Source organism: Anas acuta, chromosome 8 (genome assembly GCF_963932015.1).
Source record: "Anas acuta chromosome 8, bAnaAcu1.1, whole genome shotgun sequence".
Taxonomy (NCBI): domain Eukaryota; kingdom Metazoa; phylum Chordata; class Aves; order Anseriformes; family Anatidae; genus Anas; species Anas acuta.
In genome coordinates, this window is record NC_088986.1 from 31,984,113 (window position 1) to 32,010,168 (window position 26,056).

At 37.6% G+C, this 26,056-nt stretch overlaps 1 protein-coding gene across 15 annotated transcripts in view; it reads left to right on the top strand.

The window, feature by feature from the left end:
* The window catches only part of ZNF644 (zinc finger protein 644), a 56,723-nt gene extending 36,801 nt beyond the window's left edge, over nt 1–19,922 (top strand). For 6 of the 15 annotated variants that reach the window (XM_068691117.1, XM_068691116.1, XM_068691118.1 and 3 more), the window contains 7 exons: nt 49–121; nt 805–2,854; nt 3,281–3,836; nt 4,011–4,616; nt 7,218–7,340; nt 14,705–14,807; nt 15,279–19,922. In XM_068691117.1, coding sequence (XP_068547218.1) covers nt 836–2,854; nt 3,281–3,836; nt 4,011–4,616; nt 7,218–7,340; nt 14,705–14,807; nt 15,279–15,471 — 3,600 coding nt within the window. In that variant the 5' untranslated portion in view covers nt 49–121; nt 805–835 and the 3' untranslated portion in view covers nt 15,472–19,922. The other 9 variants (XM_068691122.1, XM_068691120.1, XM_068691121.1 and 6 more) reach the window with 5 other exon arrangements.
* The last annotated feature ends 6,134 nt before the right edge of the window (nt 19,923–26,056 follow it).

The window sequence follows — 26,056 nt, forward strand, 5'->3', positions numbered from 1 at the left end:
AAAAAAATGAAAGTGGTATCCTTTAATCAGCTTGTTTTCTCTCTTTAGGAAAAAAGGATGTTAAGCATGGTCTTCCTTGATTTCAATAAAGGACCATTGCAGGGAGCCATGGATATTTGTTGTGAGTTAATAACATTTTAATTCAAAAAGTCTAGGTAATGACTCCTTTTAGCACAACTCTAATTTGATTAACTCTAGATTCTTTGTCGTTTCCATCAGTAATCATATGTTCAAAATTGGGCTTGTTATGTGTTTTCTCAATTAATACCAAATTAAACACTCTACAAGCTTGTGTGTATCATCATGTCAGTTGTATACAAACAAATTGAAAAAAGTGATACCTTGAGATACGTAAAAATTAGTTTATTTCCTAGGTGCTAAATGGAAGTATGGTTTAAAAAAAAGTCACTGAAATAACTAGCAGATGTCTGGATAGCTTTTACTGCTAACTTGTTTTGCCTCTAGAAAGCAACTAAAGATAAACTCTGGGTTCATGTTACTGTGCATGTAGAATGCTCAGTTTTTGTTAATCACATTTTTTCCCATCTTGCTTGTAGGTGTTTTGTATTTTTGTAGGTAATGTAGCATAGCAAAAAACGTATAGTTTTTGATTGCTTCATTTATAAATTTTAAACATGTCTTGAATATCTTAAATTTGTTAAAAATGCATGTTCTTATTCAAAACTTATTTTTTTCTGATTGCAGTGTGAAGAAGGCTGTTCCTGGAAAATATTGTAAATTAAAATTGACACTTTATTTCTGTGATTGCCTGATTCTTTTCTTTTTTCTTTTTTTTTGTTTCAGTCTAAATGTGCTTAATGGACAGACCAGCAACATGGATGACTTAGAGATAAATACTGAAGTCACTGGTGCTAAAGAAGAAGAAGAAATTCTGTGTGGTGATAATTTCATATCTGAGGAAGAAGGTGGCATTCCTAAATCACAAGAGAGTGACACGTCATTTCAGAAGAACAATACACTGACTCTGCCTGGGGAGCTATCAAGGGACTTATCTGAAAAAGCCTTAAGTGGAGGCCAGACTTCTCTATTTATACACACTGGTGCTCCTACTGTTTCTAGTGAAAACTTTATCTTGTCTAGAGGAACTGCTGTTAATGGACCAGTTTCACACTCCACCTCAACTAAGACTTCCATTATGAATAAAGGCAGTGTTTCATTAACCACTGGACAGCCTGTAGGTCATCATACAGATTCCTGCTCAACTTTGACAGTGGTTCAAGACCTTCAGCTGCCTGCAAAGAGTACAACACAAAAATCAAATCAGCACCAAGTTTTATTTTTGTTACCTGATGTAGCGCATGCTAAGAACATGACTCATTCCATTAAAAATCTACCTACCTCTGCTTCAATTGGTTGTGATTCACAGAAATCAGTAGGTAATAGTGTAGATAGCACTTTAGTAGGCCAAGTAGAAGTTTGTGAGGATGATAAAAATTTACTGGTAAAAGATGATTGTGTTGATACATTAACAGGCATTTCCTCAGGTACAGGTGGTTTCAGATCGACATGTGATCCCAGCTGGGATCCACAGAAAGAGTTTATACAGTTTCTTATGACAAATGAAGAAACAATAGAGAAGTCTCCAATTCACTGTAAAGTAGGTTTAGAAAAAAAGAGAAAAAGAAAAATGGACGTTAGTAAAATAACACGCTATACTGAAGACTGTTTTGGTGATACAGGTTATATTCCTAGTAAATCAAAACTGCTAAGTGTTGACTTCTTAGAACAGAATGAAGAGCTACAAATGGTAGAACCACAACAATATTCATTGAATAAAGTAAAGCCTGAATCCACAGATGAAGAGCTGGAAGCTGTTGATGCTATCCAACAACTCATTTATAGTCCCACTGGTAGCTGTGCAGAAGATGCTTCTCCTGTTCACACTAGCACTTTTCTTTCCAATACTTTAAAAAATAAATGTGAACAGAATGATTCTGAATCACCATCTACTTTCAGTACCGATGAACCATCATTTTATCCCTGTACAAAGTGCAATGTGAATTTTAGGGAGAAAAAACATCTGCATAGGCATATGATGTACCATTTAGATGGGAACAGCCATTTCCGACATCTCAATGTCCCGCGGCCCTATGCATGTAGGGAATGTGGAAGGACATTTCGAGATCGTAATTCACTTCTTAAACATATGATAATTCACCAGGAAAGAAGGCAGAAACTGATGGAAGAAATCCGTGAGCTTAAAGAACTTCAGGATGAGGGTAGGAGTGCACGGTTACAGTGTCCCCAATGTGTATTTGGTACTAATTGTCCCAAAACATTTGTGCAGCATGCAAAGACCCATGAAAAAGATAAAAGATACTATTGCTGTGAGGAATGCAATTTCATGGCTGTGACAGAAAATGAACTTGAATGCCATCGAGGGATTGCTCATGGAGCAGTAGTCAAATGTTCCATTATTGGTAGTGACATGTCCCAGAGGAAATCACAGAAAAAGGCATCCATGAAAGATCCATATTTAGGATCCTCAAAGAAGTCAGCAACATACATGTGTAAGATGTGTCCATTTACAACTTCGGCTAGAAGCATTTTAAAAAAACACATGGAATACCTGCATCCAACATCTTGCATCGATCCCTTTCGTAGCCATCTTAGACTAGAAAAGAGGAAAGGCAGCATTATAGAAGAATCTTTAGATTTTGGTAGCAGGACAAAACAGTTGATGAAACAATCTTCTACATTTCCAAAGAACTCAGTTTTAAAACAGGATGTAAAAAGATCTTTTGGCTCTACTTCACAGTCCAGTAACTTCACCAAACTTCACAAGAGACCCTACAGGATACAGAAGGCCCGGAAAAGCGTTTCACAGTCATCTGTAAGTGTGTGCAATCTAAATTCTACAAACAAGACCTTTTTGATTAGAAATAGTATTGACCAGAAACCTAAATATTTTCATCAAGCAGCAAAGCAGAAAGCTAGTGTCAAAACAAGCAATAATTATTTATATAGACACAAATATGAAAACTACAGGATGATTAAAAAATCTAGTGACTCTTATCCTTTGCATTTAAAAAAGGAAGAGTCCAACTGTGTCAGTTCTTTATGTAGAAGTCCCCATAATAATTGTTTTGTCATGGATTCAAATAATCTTGATTGCAAAAGGGCAAAAGGCTATAAAGGTCATAGGCATGTAGCTGTAAAAAGAGTGGTTAAAGAATCCAAGAGGGAAGGCTCTGTTACAGGAAATGATTTGGATTGCTATCCAGATTTTCTGCATAAAATGACTGTTGTTGTTTTACAGAAACTTAACTCTGCTGAAAAAAAAGACAGCTATGAAACGGAGGATGAAAGTTCATGGGATAATGTTGAACTATGTGATTACACTACACACTCTGTGGAGGATGAATCTTACAGTGATATTAATCAGGAACATGTAAGCCTATTCCCTATATTCAAAGGTAAAATAGAAGATCATGAAGCTGTTGATAAATCTTCGCTTAGTTACGAGCAGAATGATGGCTTTTATTTTGAATATTATGAAGATGCTGAGGGTAGTAACTTCCTCCGTGAGCTGCATGATCCTCAGAATTTAGAAAATGTAGGATCAGCATTGCCAAAACATAATTCAGTTTTCCATTGGACTGATTTGTCGCTTGAAAAGAAGTCCTGCCCATACTGCCCAGCAACCTTTGAAACAGGTGTTGGATTGTCCAATCATGTCAGAGGGCATCTTCACAGAGCTGGATTGAGCTATGAAGCCCGTCATGTTGTTTCACCAGAACAGATAGCAACGAGTGACAAAATGCAACATTTTAAAAGAACTGGAACAGGAACTCCTGTTAAGCGTGTTAGAAAAGGTATGTGTTTCTTTTTTATTTAATTTGGGTGTAAATTAGAGGGGACAAAGATGCTAAGTTGAACAATAAACAAGACTTGCTTCATTTTGTTGTAAAGCCTGTTCTTATGATTTGCCGTAGTAATATTTAACAGTACATAATTGTCAAAATACATGAAAATTATTTTCTTTATAGCAATTGAGAAATCTGAAACTTCCTCTGAGCATACGTGTCAGCTCTGTGGAGGCTGGTTTGATACTAAAATTGGATTATCAAATCATGTGCGCGGACACCTGAAGAGGCTTGGCAAAACCAAGTGGGATGCTCACAAGTCTCCGATCTGTGTTCTGAATGAGATGATGCAAAACGAAGAGAAGTATGAAAAAATTCTAAAGGCTTTGAATAGTCGCCGCATTATTCCCAGACCGTTTGTTGCTCAGAAATTTGCATCAAATGATGACTTCTTATCTCAGAATGTTATACCTCTTGAAGCATACCATAATGGCCTAAAGACTGAAGATACATCTGTGTCTGCATCGGAGGAAGAAGGGCTGAGTTTCCTAAATGAATGTGATGAAACAAAAGCAGTACTACATGATGAAAAAAAAAATCAGTCACTTACACTGATAGAACTTCTGAAAAATAAAAGGTTAGGAGAAGAAAGGAATCCTGATATTTCTCCTCAAAAGATTCATAATCAAACTGCGAGAAAGAGGTTTGTTCAGAAATGTGTTCTTCCATTAAATGAAGACAGTCCATTGATGTATCAGCCACAAAAAATGGACTTGACTATGCAGTCAGGTAAGATGATGTTTCTCGCTGTCTTGACAACATTTCCAAAGAACACATTAATTCACAGAAAACATACAAGTACATAGTACTTTGTAGGGGGATTCTGTTCATTTGATTATTTCATTTCCAGAGGATGCTGACCATGAGAGGTAGCACAGCAAATTTTTCTTGCATGTTTTTTCTTAAGTGAATATTCAGCAGCACTGAGGGTTGTTGGTTTCTTTTGTTTGTTTGTTTGTTTGTTTTTTTTGCATGGAATGTAGCTCCTTTTCTGCATATGTTTGAGTTTACCAATCCAAAGTGGGAACAAAATGAACCTCAGTAAGGAAGAAGACACATCCTAGACCATCAGTAAGTTGAGGTATTTGGCAGACTTAACAGTTCTGAAGTGTTTGGGCTTGGACCCTGTTTCTGGGCTTTAAAACTGCTGGTTTGCAAGCTGTTTCATTTAAATGTTCGAGACTTGTGCAAAGCGGCATTTGTTCAAACCGACAGAATTGTTAATGACATTTTAAGCACATAATATTTTAAGCTGATTAATATCTATTGACTAATTTTGATATCTTAGGCAAACAGACTCTTGCACCATAGATTAATTCTTGTTTGGTTTAAAATCGTGGCTGCTGGGGGAAACTCATGCTTGCTTAGGGCCTGTCTATCCTGAGTGAAGATGTGTGCTAGTTTAAGCTTTGTTGGAGTGCAGCTGTAGTCAGCAGGGTTCTAATATGCAGCCCCTGACTGATATGGACAAAGATGTCCCCATCCGCTGAGAATTGTGCTAATGAAACAATTCTATAATTGACTTTCTACACAATCTATACTAATATGTTCATTTTTTTAGAATGTTTTTAATTGTCAGAGCTATTTCTAGTCTTGAGGAATTCGTGCAGGATCCTTTTTAATGTGTATGTAGAGCTTGCATTTATATATTTCTTATTTGGACAACACCTTATAATGCTGCAGGATTCTTTAAACTGAGGAGTAAGATCTTAGTTTTATACCCATGACTTTTTCAGTTCTTTTGGTTTTCTTGTTATTGCTCAATATAGGTTAGTAAAACTGGCACTGCGTAGTACTTTTTCACATATACTCTTGTCTTCCTTTAAAGAAATAACAGCAACAAGTCCAGCGTGCTCAGAAGTTCTTTTAGGGGGCTATGAAAATGTGGCAATCAATTTCTTAACAAAGGTGGCTTTCTAAAATGACAGAGGCGGAACAGAATTACTTTTAATGTCTTCTGGATGTATACCGTTGTCCTTTAAGACAGGAGGTTGTTTAATAAAGGAAGTGTGTCTTTCACAGGCTTAATTATTTGAAAAACAATGCTAAAGGAGTAGCTTGCCAAATCTGACACTGTATTGCTTTCTGTTTAATATTTACTGCTGAATACTAGGTATAGAACCTGTTTGGTTGTGATGAACAACCAGGTAAAAACAAACATGCGCTTGCATAATACTAACAGCTATGAATGGGGACCTATAATTATCTGTGGCTGAGGTAATGGAATTTGACAACTAACAAATGCACTGTGCCAGTTGAGTTAATGAGAAAATATTTAACATCAAGTTGAAATACTTTAGTTTTTCTTAAAAAGGCAAATCTTTTTAATCCTGGTTTTAGAGTGAAAAAGTTGTTTTTGTTTTTGTTTTTTTTTTTTTTTTTTTTACCAACCAGATACTCTTCTTCTGTAACTTGCCTGAAAAAACAGCATGTCTTCTGTGGGCTGCTGGAGAATAGGATTCTTCCTTTCCTGTAAACTGAGGCTTTCCAGTTGGATAGATGTAGCTTCTTTTTTTTGTTGTTGTTCTTTTAATGATTTATCAGCAGAGAACTGGAAACATTAGTTGACCAAAACACTGTATCTTGGGTAAAATAAATGGAGAAAATGATGGTAAAGTTGAGCAAGGGAGAAGTTATAATGGTTTCTTTGTCTGGTAAGTGAGGAGTTCAGTATTATTTCACTTTCACTGTTTTCCTGTGATAAGTAGCATGTTGCTTTGTTGATTATTTATTTAGCACAGAGATTTTAGCAAAAAACTTCAAATCATTAACTTTCATTATTGATTGCGCATCTAAAGTAATGAATAGAAAATGCACTGAACAAAATGTTTTGTTTAACAGCTGTTCAGTGATGTGTTTTACCACCTCTCTCTAAGCCTTCAGCAGCAGCCTAATTTAGCGTTGAGCCTTTTAGTCTTATGGGTTTTAATTACCACTTTGTCAACTATACTTTTAAAATTCTCTTTATTGGAAATGTTGCAAGCTCTGAAATTTCTGAACAGAATTGTGCTATTCAAATTGTAGGGTTGTATTTTGGGAATAGAGCTTCATAATGTGGAGATCTGTAGGAATTTCATATTAGGTATTAAATGCAGAGTAGCCTAGGGGGTTCAAGTTGCCTTCTTTCTGTTCAAATAACAAGGTTTGGCTTAAAGCACTACATGGAAAACTAATAATGGTTAACTTCAATCCTTCTAATATACTAAACAATTGCATCAATGCAGTGAATATATTTTAAACCATCTTTATTACAGAAAACTTTTTACAACGCTTTGAGAATTTCATTTTTTTGAAGAGAGAACTGGATTATAGTTTTCTTTTGAATGATAGGTATGCCTGTGAAGCTTAGAACGTGTGTGCATTGCAATACGACGTTTACAAGTGCTGTTAGCCTGTCCAACCACTTACGCGCTTATGCACGAAAGAAGAGTGCTGGACTTTTGACTGGGACAGGTATGTTTTGTTACAGATGTAAAAGCAAGTCTGTCTATGATACATTTTCTTCATCAGACTGGACAAAAGCATTTGTTAATTCCAAATAATTTTGAAGCTTCCGTTGGTTAAAAAAAATAAATAAAAAAATTATTTGCCCTAAAACTTCAGCAACTTTTAAACAAAGGTATGTTGCTGTTGTCCACTCTCATGTCTAATTTTCATTCTTACTCATTTTGGATCCAACACTTAAGGTATGTAAGCAAAACCAAGAGATGTTCATATAAATCCATTCTCCCACAATATCACAACTTCCAAACCAGCTAGTTGGGCATTTAACAAAGTGTTTATAAGTACCTCAAAAAATAAACAAAAAAAAGTAATTATATTACATATAATTACTAAGAGTACTGTAGCTAAAATAGGAGAAACAAATAGTTTTCCAGCTTGTGTATTTCTAACAACATAATATATGTAGCTGGTTTCATTTTTTGTTTGGCTCACAAACCAGTTATGGAGTGACTGACAATGGAGTGAGTGTAGTACATCATTTGGCACTACTATTAATGCTTTTTTATTAATACAATGCTTATATTGAAATTACATATTTTGACTTTTCCAGAGACCTTCAGTTTTCTTGGCTGTAGGCAAATTCCTGAGTTTACTTGGAGTATTGCTAAGATTAGTGGGACTTTTTATGGTCAGCAGCGAGTTCAGGAGCAGAGATGGAATATAGTTAGGAAAACTTAAAGATACAAAGTTTGAAATGGGCAACCATTAGTTTTCTGTGTCAACAAACACAGATTTACATAATGCTGGAAAAAATATATCATTACTTTTTTTTTTATCTGTAGACATAATTCATTATGCTACATATAGTAACAAAAAGTAGTTTCAGGCTTTCTCTGCAGAAGCCTAAAAGAAATATTTAAATATATTTATGCATTGAGCCAGTCAATGCCTGATCTTGTTATGCTAAGTTAATGCTGTAACAAAGTAGATTTAGTAGAATGAAAACAGTAGATGCAATAACATCCATTTTGTTGGAGTATATGCTTTTAGTTAGTGATTCTGAAAGTTTTCATATTTACACAATAGAAAGACGATGATAGTGGACTTCATTTTACCACTGCTGTGATTTGATGCTTTGATTAGCCTTGTGGTAAGTTATTTTGCTTATATACCTACCAGTGAAATATTTTTCAGTAACCATATATATAAATTGCACATCAAAATTAACAATTATTAAATGGAGGGAGGCACTGTGGCAAAGAGGATAGTACACAGAGACTGGATCCTGGACAAGATCCTTGTACCTCAGCTTCTTTTTCGCTAAATAGGAAATGCGAATGTAGCTTGTAAAGGTGCTTTGAAGGTGTTTTGTTTTGTGTTGTGTGGTGTTTTTTTGTTTTGTTTTGTTAAGAAACATTCAGCTAGCCTAGTAGTAGCATACTCCTCAGAGCAGTTGATGCTTTCTTAAAAAGAACTTAAAAGTTCTGGGTGTTGTTTTATCATTGGACCTAGAAGTTTGTTTAAAATGAGGTTAGAAACGGAACTTAAAAAATAAAACCAACAAACATACTTTTGATCTCAGAAGCTAGACCTGAGCTAGATAAATAGCCTGTGCCATGCATATGAAGGCATTTTACTGAAATAGGTGACTTAAGGGGAGACCTGTCAGATCTGTAATATTATGCAACCAATATACATCTGTTCATTTAGTCATTACTGTTAAAACTTCTGTAACTTCACAAAGTTTATAAATTTGACAGTTTGCTCCATGACTTTTCATTTGAGTAAGCTCAATGCATGTCTGATAGATCAGAAAATACACTTTTAGGCAGTGGTTTTATCTGATACTCCACTTTATAGTATTTTTTGTTTTTTTTTAGGAGAACATCTTAAATGCAAGATTTCACTAGCATACACTACTTTTAAGTTTTGCTATGAGTGTTGTGCTTGGGGAGATCATGATATTTTTTTTTAATTAAAAATGGTTGTAGTTGAGAGCAATTTAGAGCTGACTTCAGTTTGGAACCTCTACGGATACAGTGAGAATACACTTACACAGGTTACTTTTTCCTGTTTTCACAAAGCCTTTCTTAAATCTTCTAAAGCAAACAGAAGTACTGTAAAGGAATTGTGTTGGCTTAATGTTTATCTCTGTTTCTGGCTGTAATTTAAAAAATGTTTGTAAACATGAATGTTGCAGTTCTTTCATGATTTAATAATTGCTAGGGAAGCTGTTTAGGTGCTAGAGAAATACAGCAATCTATACGAGTCACCGAAGTAAGAGTTGTTCCAGGGCCACATTAGCATATGTGCTAGTCTTATACTCCAATTTTTCATTTTGTTTGCATGTTTTCAATATTGACTGTTATCATACTGCCTTTCTAGCAGATGCCCTGCTTCTTCAGAATCAGTATTTCGATTGTATTTAGTTGAATGTTAGCTTTTTTTTTTTCTGAATGCAACTTGACATTTTTAGTTACATAATAGAAATAGTTGCATAATAAACTTTAAGAATGAACTCAAAAAAAAAAAAAAGTGGAACCTTCTAGGCTGTTGGCTAAAAAGTTCAAGATTAGTGTTTGTTAGTAGTTTGTGCCTATCCAACATACAGCAAAAACCTGACTAGATTGATTTGTATGTTTACTGGCTTTTGTATTAGTGATTACATAATGGTCTTTGGATGTCTTGACTAGAACAATATTTTTTTGTTACAGTGTCCAATTTTGATCAATGTAATGGCTTAATCTCTTATTTTGAATAGATGCTAATTTCCTTTTATAACTGATTTGATGAGTAACCACCCATTTGTGTTTCTCAGAGCGTGTCAGGCTGACTTCTTTCTTATGATTATCTCTAGAGTATCAGACCTGTGCAAAATTTTCAAAAAGCATCTTGCCCTTCTTGGTGCAGTTCGTTATCCAGCTTCCTTCCTTTTTTTTCTTTCCAGACTTGTATTTCCTCCCTGAATCTCCTGATTCTGTCTCACACCTTGGCTTTTTACATCTTCTCTTTTACTCTTCTCACATACTAAATCGCTTCTTACTAGCTGTCATCTTCTGGGAATCATCACTCTCTTCTTCTTCAGTCTTTGTTTCTGTAGAAACAAACTTTTTTCAGAAGTTTGGGAGAGAACAATAATATACAGTGAAGGAGTCTGACCTTTGAGCCAGTAGTGTAACTGAAGCAGTGATTCCTGTGGCCACAACATTTCCAAGTATTCTAATATTGCATTGGCAAAATTGTAGCTTCAGGGAGTCTTCTGGAGAAGCATGTGCAACCATAGTGGAGATCTGAGATCTGCTGTCTTTGTATGTCTTCATTCTGTGCTGTTACAATTACACCTGATCAGCCCACACAGCAGGCTAATTCGGTAGCATCATATAAAGTCTTTCAGAGACCACATTACTGGAGTTAAAAAAATAAATATACAACACATGCATATGTTTTTTTTAAAAAAGACTGCCTTTTAGTTGCATTTTACTCTTTAGTAATTATGAAACAAAACGGAAAGTGATTGAATTTGACAAATTAATGAAAAAATATGCAAGAAATATTTTTTTACTTTTTAATTGGCTGTGTTTTCAAATGGTTAATTAGACCCATTTATGTATGCAATTATTCAACTTGTGTTAGCTTACATCCACTATGACAGAAGTAATTAAGCCTTAATAAGGACCTAAGTTCAGTCTACCTGAAATGAAAGGTGTTTTACTTCAAGGGATATTAAGAAGTGAAGAGTATAAGGTAGCGTAGATAAGGTTTGGTTTTGAAGCTCAGACTAAATGTCATGGGATGAAGGACTTCTGACTGTGACTTCAGTAATTCATATTTTTCTGGGCACGCTCAGTGTAGTCTCATATCTCCATCTGTTTCTAAGGTCTTGATAAGCTATCACAGATGCAGTAGTTTTTTATACACAGCCTTTTTTATGTAGCATGTTTTTCTAAACAGTGTGATTTCAAATTGAACACGAGTGCCTTTAGTTTACTCCAAAGTTTCATTATCTTCAGTTTTAAATGAGTTGTTTCTCGCTGTCAACGTTGTATCAGAATTTTGATGAAGCGGTATAACTTGTTGTTTGCAAAAAGCTTTTGGAAGCAGCAGGTGGACAAATGTGAAGGAAGGAGACCTGTAAAGAGAACTGGGCCTTTATGGAGAATGCAGGACGATAGTTCTGGGAGCTGTGTTAGTCACAAAGTAGGCAACAGGATAGGTAGTTCCTGCCTGTCTCTGGAAGTTTGCTGCAAGTGTGGTCTGAATATCCATGCATTTTGCAAGAGCATTTTGCAATTTGTCTTTGGTCTCTTCCTGAAAATGGTAAAAACTTTTTGTTGAGGTTATCTGTTGTTACACTAACGGCATAGGAAGAGTTTTGGTCAGAAGCTGGCTATGCTTTGTTATGGGTGATACAATGGTAAGCCTTATTTCATGCTTGCAAACATCTGTAAGCATTGTTTCAAAAGAGTGTATAACCAATTGAGACCATGTAACTTAATTTAAACTTGTTGTCTGGATGAACAAAAGTGGAATTAATGTGGCAGTCAAAAGATATGTATTACCAAAGACAATACAAATCTTTGATAACTGGTGTTGGAAATACAGTTTCAATAAACTTTACCCAGAGCTTATACTTTTTCCTCACCTTTCTGCTTCAGTGGAATAACTTCAAAATGTAGTTGTGTTGCTTTGTGCTCCCTAAAACGTAAAGAAATATATTCACTAGGTCAAAAGACAAAGGGAACAAAAAATAACCCTTGCAGAACACAGGTTTGGTATTTTTTTGTATTTATATTTTGTAACTGCTTCTTGCTGGGCAAATGTTCTGCTTCCAATCTTGTCTAAATCAGTGCATTCTTCAAGTAATCTGACTTTTTCTTGATGTCTCATGTTATTTTCTGCTCGTTGTTTTTTGATTTCTCTATCTAGAGCATCTGTGGCAAATGGCTTAGAGAAGATGTCCGTAGTTTTTTTGCTTTGTTTTCGTATTGTTCTTGGGAAAAATGTACTTTTCAAGGAAGTAGAAACTACCTATGTTGGTATATTATGATAGTTTCTGTTTATCTGTGTTGCTGTCAATTTGATTACATAGTTGTTCAGAGGTTTTTTTTTTCCTAGAAGGTTATACCAATCATAGAATCATAGAATATCCCAAGTTGGAAGGGACCTATAAAGGATCATCAAGTCCAACTCCTGGCACCGCACAGGTCTACCCAAAAGTTTTAGACCAATGTTTGAAACTATTCAGGATTCTGTTACAGAAAACTAAAAAAGGTCTAATAAGAAGACTCTCTGAAAATGCTTGGGATACGTGTGAGCAGCATCAAAATTCTCGATGGGAATGAATGTCTTAAATTTGCCAGTATGAAGGAAATGAGCTAGTTCTTGTTTCAAGTACTTGTGGGCTTCTCTAGAAGGCGTCTGCTGTCTACTGTTTGGTTTACTCATTTGTATCAACTGAAATCAGCTAACAGACATCAAGTGCAACTTGGATGTGTTTGCATTCAGATAAGACCATGACTTTGTTTCCTCCCTACCCCTGATGTTCTGCAAAATCAGAAGTAGCAAAGCTTTTGCTATAGCAAGTGCTTTAAGTCTTCGCTCATACAAGTAATTCTCTTCAGAGAACTGGTGTCTAGGTTTCAGTATTTTGTCTGCTTACATTTCTGGTGATGTTACTAGTGTTGCAGTATGTGAAATATTAATACTACTTTAGGTAATTCCTAAAGCTTTTAAAGATAGCTTTTTTCCTTCCAAATTGTATGAAGGTTATCATTTGGTGAGAGCATGAAAACGGTAAGAATGCCTTACCTGTTGAATTCTTCAGAAGTTATCTTGGCCATTTCTCTCTCAGTTACTGGCTTTATATTGAGACTGCTTTCCTTGGTACTGTCAGGAAAAAAACACTGTTGAGGATCATCTTCATAATGATGGCTTTATCTGGGATCTGAAGGAATTTTCTTTAGATTGGTGTCTGCTTTCTACTTGTTTGCAGTCTGGCTAGTTCTCTGGTTCCTTCAAGCCTCCAGAAATCATTCTAATTTTTCAAGGTACCGTAAGAATCTTGAATCTGCAGATGGAAGTGGAAAATGATCGCCATGTTTAGAAGTTCAAAGTTTGGCTACAGGGCTAAAGCCATGTTTGAGAGGTACTCATTAGGTGGAGATAAGAAAAATGAAGGATGCAATCAAGACATATTTATTCGAATCACCATGTTATGCCCCACAGACGATGTCTTATGCTTCAGGATGCTTAGTGGTTCTGTTACGTGAACCAAAACTTAAACAAGTTTAAAAACTTTTGTATATTACTGTTAATATGTCTTAGTAGCAGAGCATATATATTTTTTTTGGTATCAATACCCCTTGTTACTGTCCTTCATGTTTCTGTGTAGTTTTAGCGTCAATGTCTTGTGTTTTGGAGTAGAGTGAGTGTGTCTAGATCCACTTCTCAGTTTGAGCAGTCCCAAACTTCTTGTCTTTCTTGATCTTTATCAGCTGTTTTCATCATAACAGTATTAATGCAGTTTAATCCCCTCATCCCCCAACTGGCAGCTTCCTAGAATCTCCAGGTTTTGGTTACAGATTCCTGATGCATCTGTTTATGGGAGGTATAGGCAGACCTTAATGCTAATTGAAACTGTTTTCTATGTGCTTCGTTCTTCCTGTTCATACAGGTTACTGTCAAATAATGTTTCAAACAGACTGAATTTAAAGAATGGCCTTGACATCCCTGTTGATTGTTCTAATGCCATCTCCATCTGAAAAGGATCGATTAAAATAGTTTTCACAAGGTGCTTTAGAGTTCAGGGAGGAGTGAGGAGGAAGCTTCGTTTGAAATTCTTAGTATAGTATATAAAAAGACAAACTTTATTTTTCTATGTTGAAAACAAATGACAAGTGTTCTGTTCAAACTAGAAATTCTTGATTGTGTTACCTGAAAGCTACAACTTTGTGAAGGTGCAGCCTGGTTGAGCATGAATGGTCTTACGATGTTATTTGAATTACAAAACAAATTCCAGGATTTTGACAGTGTTTTATGAATGAAAAGATATTTCCAATGGTACTTTGTATCTGTGCAATTCCACAATAAGCTAGTAGGTGCCTGCTGGTACTAAGACAACAGTTTAATGCTGACTGTCAATTATCTAGTCTTTATAAGAGCAAGTGCAGTGTTTTTTTTCAAATATGTCAGATGTTTCACCAGTAATTTTTTTTAGAGCACACAATAATTGTTTTGTAATTGTTATAATTAAATGTACAATAACAAGGAGGTAGATACCTTTTCACCACTCCTTTAGGGGATACATATTGAATATCTCTGTTTAACACTGACTGAAATATCACTTTCACATGTGGAAATTTCTCTCTTCTTAGCTTTAGACTGTAAGCAAAAGAAGTCAAGGTCAAGATCTGGAAGCAAGAAAAAAATGCTGCCATTACCTCATAGTGCTGATGAAGTTTACATACTCAGATGCAGGTACATAGGGTTATTTTAATGGAAATAAAATGTTTTGAAGAGCTTACTAACCTTAGTTATAGGAATATTTAGGATTGTCATGTAGTGTGTTTGTGATTAAATTGAATAAGGGGGGGAGGGAAAGTAGGTGATTATTTTCATTAATTTAGAAAAGGATTTGAATCAGTCATGCCTAGTTGTTAGATTGCCAACTCCTGTTTCTCTAGCTAAAATCATACTGGTCATGTTAAAGTAGTATTCTGTTCTTCAAAAGAAACCCTAAGAGGAACAGTTTATTATTGCTAGTGTTACGAATGTAAGAGTATAAGTTGTGTGAACCACGATGTTTTGTGTTCATGATTACTATAAGTGGACACAATTACTAGTTTTTGGCTAAAATATGTAGAAGCAGACTTCGAGAAAAATTAAGACTTCGTAATTTTTCAGTAATGCTAGATATATCTTGATGGAATAATTTTAATATTTGTGTAGGTTTTGTGGTCTGGTCTTTCGAGGACCTTTGTCTGTTCAAGAAGACTGGATAAAGCACTTGCAGCGACACATTGTCAACGCAAATCTTCCACGGACTGGAGCTGGCATGGTTGAAGTCACATCACTACTTAAAAAACCTGCTTCAATTACTGAAACTTCATTTTCTTTACTGATGGCAGAAGCAGCATCATAGAACAAGGAAACATTTTAAATTTGAATTGGATGTAAATTTGAAATACTTCGTCATTTTTTTAAATAAGTTGTTACACTAAATTATGTTTATAAATCCTAAAGACAAAAATAGAGGAAGTGGATTACAGTAACATCAAAATAAATTGAATACTTAACAGTTACAGTAAGTAGTCTTTATATTTTATATAGGGTGGAAGATGTGTTTTTAAGGTTTATTATGTTTTTGTCAGTTACTGTGTTCACTATCAATACAAAACCATTACGTGTATGGCAGCCATTTTTAAATCGTTGCACATGGGTACTTAAGACAGATTTTAATAAAAACAAAGAAACCATGTTCTCTGCAGTGTTACCCAAATCAAGGCTCTGTTTATTCCAAAAAGAATTACATAGTAAAATAAGATATTATTATATTTTGTTTGTATGTATGTAGTGTTTTGTATAATACCAAGAACTGCTAATACAATTTACTCAAATTAGGGCATTAAATACCATGTACTTCATAGTTCAAGAGACTGTTTCATTCAAATAGGGCAATTAGTACTCTTCTATCTAGGTGTGTAAGTGTTTTTTTTAAATCACATGAGGCTTTTTGTACTAAAAAGTGGAGGGAAACTTGTTTAAACAAATTTCTAAGATAAATATGTACATAATACTGGAAATTTGTGGTAAGGAAATATTCTTTACTTCAGTTGCATTTCTCACTGACAACAAAGTGGTGCATCCATGCTACCTCCTACTTGTCAACAAAGATGGTATTTACCCTTATGTTTTTGTATCATAGTAGATCCAATCCAACTTTCTTTATTACAAAGCATCTTGTTAACAAGTTTGTTTCTTTATGATGATTTACTTAAGGTCTGACATGCTTACAGAAGTTTCCTCTCTACTATTTTATTTAACACTGTAGAAATGTACTAGTAAGCATCGCTCACTACATGGTTAGAGTAGACTTTTCATTTATTATTCTGTTTAAAAGATTGATCATTTTAGAAAATTTGAACACAGATGGAAATGTTTCTACATATGAAGAGAATGTTTACAACTTAAATTTTAGAGCTTGTTTTGGATGTGATTATATGTATGAAAACTGTAACACTATGCTCATGCTAAGGACCTACTTACAGAATTACTGAAATAAATGTGCTGTGAGGATGGAAATACGGTGCAGGTGTCTTGGTCATGCTGAATTGTGTTTGTTCATTCAAGCTGTCTTCAGAAAACGATTTTTGTTTAAATCATAAGTCAGATTCCTCTACAAATCAATTTTGTATGCAAGTAACATTTCATTTTACTCATATAGGGTAACTAATACTGTAGTTAAGCCAAGGATATGCATTGATATTTTCTTTATATGTAAATAAAGTTAAAAGCAGTTAAAACAAGAGGAGTATTTTGGTAGAGTATATACATACCTCACTGCCAGTGAAATTGCTTTCCTATGGTATATCTCCTTACCAGAAAAAATCTCTAAATAAAAAGGTTTAAAGAAAATCTACATGTCTATAATGTGAAGCGTTTATTTGCTTTGTGTGAATTAAGTTTGTGAAACTGGTTTGTCTTGACAAGATTAAAATACTCACATGATCTTAAGTAAAAATACATTTACTTGCAATAAAATGTTGTGTTCAGACATATTACATTTGGTTGGTGGAAAATATGAATAAATATCTGTCTTCCTGTGTGTGTGCGGTTAACACACAAGGCTTGTTAACGTTCTGATAAAATAGATGAGAAAAATAAACAGTTGTGCAGGATGGCGTCCTGAGACAAGGGCATCCAGTATCTATTAAGGTTATCATTAAATTAGTACTGTCAGGTGTTTTACTGTGAAAGTTCCTGCAGGTAACATAAGCATTATTGTCCAAATGTATTCCTACTGTTGTTTAATCAGAAAGCACACATCAGTACATCTAAAGGCTGGGGATAAAATTACGTTTGAGGTTTTAGGAAAGATAACTAGAATGTTGAAGTGTATTGCAGATGAATTATGTGTATACAGTCTAAGTAAAAAAAAATCTAAATTTGTGGATGATTGTGGACTTTTTTATAATATGCTGTGAAAGTTGGAAGATTTACAGCAACGTGTTGTTAAAGCAGAGAATAGAGGGAAGTGATCAGATCATCTTGAAAGTTTATAGTGCTTTAATAGAGTGGTTGTTTACTCATCACCAAAAAAGGTGCCTGTGAGCACCATATTCTATGTCTGTTTAACATGAAAAAATCAATTAAGTGCAAATTATATCTAATGTTAAGAATGTTTATAAGGCAAAGCCATACCATGCAAAATTTAGCAGTAGCAAAAGAATTAAACAGTAGCAAAAGCAGTAGCAAAAGAATTAAACTAGGTTTATAATAGTAAACCTAGTTAATGTTATTTAATTATTTAAGCCCCAATAGTGAACTATTTTGTTGTAACACCAAAAATGTAAAGTTGTGCCTGAAAAGCAGGAAGCTCTGGTCCTGGCTAGTTTCTAAAAATGATGCTCTTAGGTTAGGAGCAGCTGTTTTCAGTGGCAGGTTTTCTGAATGTGATCATTGGAGCTGCCCAGGTAGTTAGCTGTGTGGATTTTGTTAATGCTCCTGCCCTGCTTGTGTCAGGACCTTGCCAATAGAGTTTGAAAGAGAATCTTTGTTACAGAGAAGTCCTCTGATCATTAAATTAATTGCATATTTAGCTGATACGGACTGAATGATCTTAAAAAAAAAAAAGCCACTTTAAGCCTTTTTTTTTTTTTTTTTAGCTTCTAGACTTCAAGGGGGGCTATTTGTTTTCTTGGTTTCTATTGCTTGGAAATGCACATCTTTTGTTGTTAAGAGATAAACCCACCTTAACAGAATTAGGAAGGTTCTAATTAAGTGGGTAGAGGAGAGAGTTGATTAAGCCAGTCACTTTATTGTACAGATCTCGTGTTTTGAGATGTGTGTGGCACACATATACCTTGGAATACTGGGAATACTTGGAAACTGGGTCTTACTGTCTTGGTTTTACTGCTAGGCTATAGAGAGTCTATGGCAGTCTGTGCTAAAGAGCTGGACTTCTGTAATTGCACATATAAGCGTGAGTGTGCCTTTGTTCACCTTGGCTGTATTGCTTGAGACTAAAGGCTGCAGTGGTTTAGTGATTTTGTGGTTGTTCAGTTGGTTTTGGTTCCTTATCACAATCTTCCATGGTTCTGGAGTTGCACTTCTCTTCCAGTACCTAATATACCTTCTGGTAAAGCTCTTTCAAGTAACAGCCTCTGGAAAATTATGAAAATTTTCAGAATGCTTAAGCCAGGAAACTGTAAAAGTCCAATCCCACACTTCGTAAGATGACTGCCTGTATATTCTAATCCCAGTACCATTTCATTCGTTTAAAAGAGCTTTGTAGGACTTTGGAAATGTGATTTTGGAGTACCTGCGAAATGGTAGTGTGGCTAGGCTGTATGCATGGAAAACTGGATATGGAGGCAGGTGGATAGTAAAACATCGCTACGCATTCAGTCCTGTTTGCTATGCGCTGCTTCATAAGGAGTGTGCGACTCCTTTTAGGTGGTCTGCACCCACAAGCTGAGGCAGTCCAGCTCTGCCTGCAGATGAAACTTACTTGTTTGGGGTTCACCTTACCCCTCAGTGGTGTCAGGGTTAAGCTGATGATTCTTCCTGATGGGAGAAAAAGCATAGAGAAGACAATAACACTACTTGGGAGTGAGAGCACCTAATGTGCAACAGACAGGGATTTTAACAGTTGGGATTTATGTCCTTGGCCAGACTTTTCATGTTTGAGCTATGTGCCTGCTTAAAGTCCTACCTTTTCAGTCATGCTCAGGAAAACCACCAAGGTCTCAGAGGTAAGTGCATCACAGGAAGAACGTGAATCATGAACTGAGGCTCAGAGGATGTGCATACATCTGAAGCTTGGAGATGTCAGCTTAATGAGACTGTTCCTACAAAGCTATTTTGAAATGAATGCTTTTTCTGGGCCCATTCTAGTTTATCCTGCATGTCAGTAAGACTTTAAAAGGGTTATTCATTCATTAAATCTACCCGATTTATAAAATCTGCAAGAAAAAAAAATGGTGGAAAATATGTGGAAAAATTATCAATGAATAACAAATACTTGTTTTTCACTAAATCAAAAGGGCTGTGAAAGGAGCCTCATCTCTTAAGTAATACCATTAACAAACTTTACTTTTTATCACAATGGTTAGTGTCCCAGATACTAAAACACCAGTTTCATATTTCAAAAGTCGGTTTATATAGTCTTGAATTTGTTTTGGTTTGTTTTTTAAAAAGCTTCTGTTTAGGTCAGAATTTATTTTAAAAGGTTGAGTTCAGATATTTCAATCTGCCATGCTTTGTAGGTGCTGTTGCCTGATATATGGGTAGCAATTTCAATGTAATGGAAAAAATTTGGCTGTAGTGCCAGGTCTGTAATATCTTGCAATAAAATGTTCCTTTTTAACAATGCAGGCTTCTTGGTGTTCTTCTCCTTGTCCTGAGGTGAGCCACACAGCATGCTTCAGCTAGATTGAGGGCTTTCACTCTTACCTGGATCTGCTTTGCTGGATGGGTCGAATGTCAAGGCTTAATGCTCATGGCCTTCTAAAAATGCAAACAGGTGAGGGAGGGAGAGAGGTGGTGTTTACATGCCAGGGTTGTAGGGAACATCACCAGAGCCAGGTGCCCAGGTCTGAAGCTGAATTTGTCATTTCATGAGTAACTGTGGCTATCATCTGCAAATAGCCCCCCTAGATCTTGTTTTGTATCCTCCAGTTTTGCTGATACCTTCTTTCCCAGGTTAAACCTGTTGCTGTATCCCTTACAGCATCAGTTTGCCTGGAGGTTTCTGGAGAGGCCTGGACCCAGCATACACTGAAACACCCTGTCAGTGCCTCTGGTGTGCCCCTGGGCCCTCTCCATTTCTCCTCAGCCTCAGCTGTACCATGGAAGGATTAATTGCCATACCATAACCATATGTATGTACACACCACACCAAAAATGTAGAAGTTGACCACGTTTAGCCACCTTCCCCTCCCCCCTCCTTTTTTTAAAGAGCTGGAAAGTGGGTTTCAAGGATTGATAACCTAGCATTGCTTGTTCTCATCTCTAGGCGGGCAATAGGCTGACAAACTTTTGTTCAAAAAAAAAAATCCTAGTTTTAGCGTCCCATTCCCCTATTGCAGTGTAAGTCAGCGTCAACCTTTTTGTAAAACTTAGGCTTAACAAGTAGAAAGAAAGTGTGGTCTAAGTGGCTGGTGTGGGTGCAGTGGTATGGCTGTGGCCCTGTCCTTCAGGGTATCCCCTCTGGCTGGCTTCACCAGCCCAGACAGCTCTGCGGGGCCAGAACATGGGGCAGGTGGGTCTGCGCAGTGTGGCGCTACTTAGGAATATGGCTTGCATTTGTTGTCTGGACTGATGTGCTATAAATTCATCTAGAAATTAAAAAAAAAAAAAAAAAAAAAAAGGAATAAATGCATCCCTGTAGGAATGCTCTTGTGGTGAAAGCAGTTTCTCTGAAAAGCCCCAAGAGACAGGCTTTTCTCAGGCAGGCAGGCTCCGTGCATTTTTTTTTTCTCCAGTTAAAACCCAAGGAACAAGCAGTGCTGGTAACAGTGAGCACAGAGCCCTCACCTACACCTGAGCAACTGCAGGGGGGAACTGGGGGGCTGGAGCCTTCTCATGACTTCCTAAATATTTGTACCTCTCACCTTGTATAAATGGCAGCACTGGGGAGATTTGTCTCCTATATTTTCACCTAGAAGTTCACTTTTAACTCACAAGAGTTCAGGCTTGTGTGTTCAGTGATGATGATGATAATCACTCTGCTTTTGTCAGAGACCTGCAACATGAAACATGCTTGTTATTTTTCTGCTGACTGTTCCTAAATGTATCAATAGTCTGCCACTTCACAGAATCTGTTTATTAGAAACTCCAAACCTTCTCATGCTTAGACATTTGCTTATGTATATCTAAGTCAGCAGCAGCAGTGAATCATGCTTGTAGCTCTCTGAAAGCCATCCAAATTCATCACCACTGCTGTAGCAACAAACACTGAAGCACTGAATCCCATTGTGCTCTTGGAGACAGCTCCAGCAAGGCAGTGGTTGATAAAACAGCATGCGAGCTACCACGATTAACCTGTGTTTTAACCAAATAAGGAACTGCATGTCAGCCAGGTAGTATCTTGCTGACAAGAGGTAATTCTTTCATCTGTGTCTTCCATGAAAAAAACAATTGTGTGTAAGTAGGAGAAAGAAAATAACCTTATTTTGATAAAGAAGCAGGAAAAAAGTACGTTGAAATAGAAATCGCAAGCAGCGAAAGACAGTCTAAACCTGAGGTTGATCCACAGTTGACAGTCTCCAAAATCCAGCTGATGGCTGCATTTCTCGTGCCTCTCAGTCTTCAGGGTTGTGCTTTGTATTCCTGGCACAGAGGTGGTTAGGACACGTGTTAGCCTTGCTACAGCATCCAAGGAATAAATTTTAACTCCAGACTCTTAAATAGGCAGTGACAGGGAAAAGTGGCTTTAAATCCAAGTTCTTGTGTTGGAAGGCCACCCACGCCCTTTGCCATCTGGAGTATGTTTGCTGTTGCTGTTTAAGTGCTGTTTATAAATCCACAGACACTTGGTGGTGTGGGTGAGCATGAGCTGCTCTTCCCACGTACAGCCTCAGTCACAAACTTGGTACTGAAATCTTAATCTTCCAGATTTTGCTCTTGCAGGGTTTACCATTCATCATCTTAAAAAAAAAACAAAAACAAAAACAAAAACAAAAAAACTCTCTCCTCTTTACTATTTAACATCACTCATTTTATACCCTGTCCTTCTAACTAAAATATCCTCTGCTACTAAAACCAGTGCCCTCTGACTTCAGCTGGCCAAGAATACAGAAACGAAGATTCCTAACTCAGAGTGGAAGTGTTCATCCAGGAGCCAAAATTCATTTCTTTGCCCTCAGGCCTGGGTTCCCATCTGGGGATGATATTTACGTGCGTTTCACTGGTCTGCTCACCTGACTGTGTTATCTCCATTCCTGGCTTGTTCTGTTTTTATTTTCTTAAATTTTTGTTTATGTCCACATTTGATTTTTTTTTCTCCACCTTTCATCTGTCTTGTTCTTTAGGATTTTACCACTGGCTATCACTGCTGAAGCTTTTTTAGAGAAAGTCCTATGAGCTATATCAGTGTGAGTACATACAGAGTATTGCTTAGTATTCTTAAAGACATATCTAGTGGTCTGATTTCTGATATATTGTACATGGAGAGACTAGCTGGGGGGGGGGGAGTGTTTAGATTTTGAAGTGACTTTGGAAGGGAAATTACACGGAGCAATAATCCAAACTTTTTTTTTTTTTTCTTTTTTTTCTGACAGCCTTTCTGAAATCATCAAAGTATTTAGAAAATGGAGCATTTGCTTGAATGGTTTTTGTGAACAAGCAGCTGGTTACCTTCTGTGAGCAAAGGGAAACAGGGATAGGTATTAAAAGCTGGGAAAACACATTTGAGATTAAAAATTTCAGACCCTTTCCTAGTAAATGATGAATGCAGTATATATATCATGAAGTTTTTAGGAAATTTAACTGAGGTTTCAGATTTACATGTAAAAATGTGCCAGAAGTATCTGAGGAGCAGCACACACACACACACCCTGTTAACAGCAAACAAAATCAGCAACCTGCAGGTTACTATAATTTCCTGCAACACGTAGCACCTGGAGCATAATTTAATGCAGTGTGGGGAGAAGGGGAAGGCCTGGTTTTCAGTTGCCCCTGCTATAATGTGTGCTGTGCTGAGGAAGCTGTGTGATGGTACACAGTACCTGTTACTGAGCATGGAGGGAAAACCTGGATTGGTTTTGGATCAAAGTAACAAATTGAGCAGTTCCTGAAAATTGAATCAGATGCAGCACGAGCTGCCTGCAGTCAGTGCTAGCGATCACTGCTGTCTCCGTCAGCTCATTTATCACCAGAGAAATCTGAGCATTTTCCCTACTTTCATTAGACTTTCCATGCCTGGACTGCCTCTGACAGTCCCTCCCTCTTGCCCAAGGGAAGTTGTGTAGTTTTTTCTAGGAGGGTCTCCATTGAAAGTCTGCATTTACTCCAGGCAGACTTGCAAAGGTGAGGCCTTGGGCCTAGGTTTGAGGTGTGGATCTGAAGGACCTCCCCACCCAGAGCTGAGCTTGGCCTGCATGGGGAATGGGGCCTTCCCCAAGACCCTGCTTGGCCTGCAGGGTCTCCTGCCCTGTGCCTAGGAGCTGGGTCAAATGAGATAGAGAGCATGAACAGAGGTTTTCACCACATGGCTATTTTGCCATGGTTTAGAATCAAGATAGTACAAAATCCCCATTTAAGTAAGGTTGGTGCTGTAATTAGAAAATTGAAAATGGCAAAGCTGAGGCTAAATGGCAGGGTGCTGCTGTGGAGGTGATGAGTAATGCCCAGATCCTGGTCCTTCCTCCGTTAGGGTATCATTAAAGTCCACATGGCCTCTGGCCTGGTCAGTGCTGGGGAGTATTGGGCAAGAGGAAGAAACTGTGCCTGCTGCTGAAAATGCAGCTCAGAGAAAGATGGTACAAGACGTCAGAAATTAGAGAAGTGCATCTCCTCTAACATGGTCTGTTGGGGAAGTTAATATCTGGAGAATAAGGAATGTGAAATGTAGCATTTCTGAAAAACAGACACAGCTGACATCTGGCATCTTTCAGAAAAATATGTTGATATATCAAGATTGGCTATTAAGTAAGCAAACAGAAAAAGCGATTAACCAGTACTTTGGGAAGGCTTAACACGTGTATCTGCAGGTTCTAAAAATTAATGTAAACATGAATATTTTGCTGTCTCTCTCCCCACCAAAACTAAATAAAACAATTTATGCTATAGAATGAGAAAAGCAAGGTGAAAAGGAGAGAGCCATCTTTGCAATATTTTCATTGAGTTTGTGCAAAATGATTTCCCATAAAGTCTGAGGGACAGTGAGCAGTGGAATATGCGTGTGCTGCAGCAAGGCTGGTAATTAGAATGTACCGAGACAAAATCACAAGGGGGTATGGAATAAAAGGAAGCTTTAATGTGATTTAAATACCGTGACAGAGTTGCATTCAGAAACAGCCTGGTCACCAAGTACAGTGCACCATCATCCTCTATAGAGATGTATTCCTGTAAGAGGCTTCTGCATCAACCATCTGGCTCAGGCCTGCGGAGCATGGCTCAGTGAATGACACATCCCCCAGCGGGACCTACCAAATTTGCTTAAATGTAGGCACATCATCTTTTCATAACAAAAGCCTGAATATGGCCTAATTTTACCTCATGTGGAAGTATGTCATTTAAAAGAGATTAAAAAAAAAAGACAGGGGGTTTTGGACACATGCCTATAAATGTCCCCCATACGTTTTTGTTGCTCACAGGTGCAGAGGATAAGGTGCTGACTGGGTGGCACGGGCTGCACAGAAGTGCTGCATTTAGGCAACGAGGTTAGTAGAGGTAAAATGTGTGGCCATGGGACTGATGGCCCAGCAATGCCAAGGATGTGCAGGATGGCCACTACGTCTCCATTGCATCCACGTGGGTGTGTGTTGCTGTTCTTCAAAGAATCACAGAATCACAGAATTTCTAGGTTGGAAGAGACCTCAAGATCATCGAGTCCAACCTCTGACCTAACGCTAACAGTCCCCACTAAACCATATCCCTAAGCTCTACATCTAAACGTCTTTTAAAGACCTCCAGGGATGGTGACTCCACCACTTCCCTGGGCAGCCTGTTCCAATGTCTAACAACCCTTTCGGTAAAGAAGTTCTTCCTAACATCCAACCTAAAACTCCCCTGGCGCAACTTTAGCCCATTCCCCCTCGTCCCGTCACCAGGCACGTAGGAGAACAGGCCAACCCCCACCTTGCTACAGCCTCCTTTAAGGTATCTGTAGAGAGCAATAAGGTCGCCCCGAGCCTCCTTTTCTCCAGGCTGAACAAGCCCAGCTCCCTCAGCCGCTCCTCGTAGGACTTGTTCTCCAGGCCCCTCACCAGCTTTGTCGCCCTTCTCTGGACCCGCTCGAGCACCTCGATGTCCTTCTTGTAGCGAGGGGCCCAAAACTGAACACAGTACTCGAGGTGCGGCCTCACCAGAGCCGAGTACAGGGGGACGACCACCTCCCTAGTCCTGCTGGTCACACTGTTTCTTATGCAAGCCATGATGCTGTTGGCCTTCTTGGCCACCTGAGCACACTGCTGGCTCATATTCAGCTGACTATCAACCATCACTCCCAGGTCCTTCTTTGCCTGGCAGCTCTCCAACCACTCATCCCCCAGCCTGTAGCTCTGCTTGGGGTTATTGCGCCCCAGGTGCAGGACCCGGCACTTGGCCTTGTTGAACTTCATGCAGTTGACCTCAGCCCATCGGTGCAGCCTATCCAGATCCTCCTGCAGAGCCTTCCTACCCTCGAGCAGATCGACACACGCACCTAACTTGGTGTCATCTGCAAACTTACTGAGGGTGCACTCAATGCCCTGGTCCAGATCATTGATGAAGATATTAAAGAGGACCGGCCCCAGAACCGAGCCCTGGGGAATGCCACTAGTAACCGGCCTCCAACTGGACTT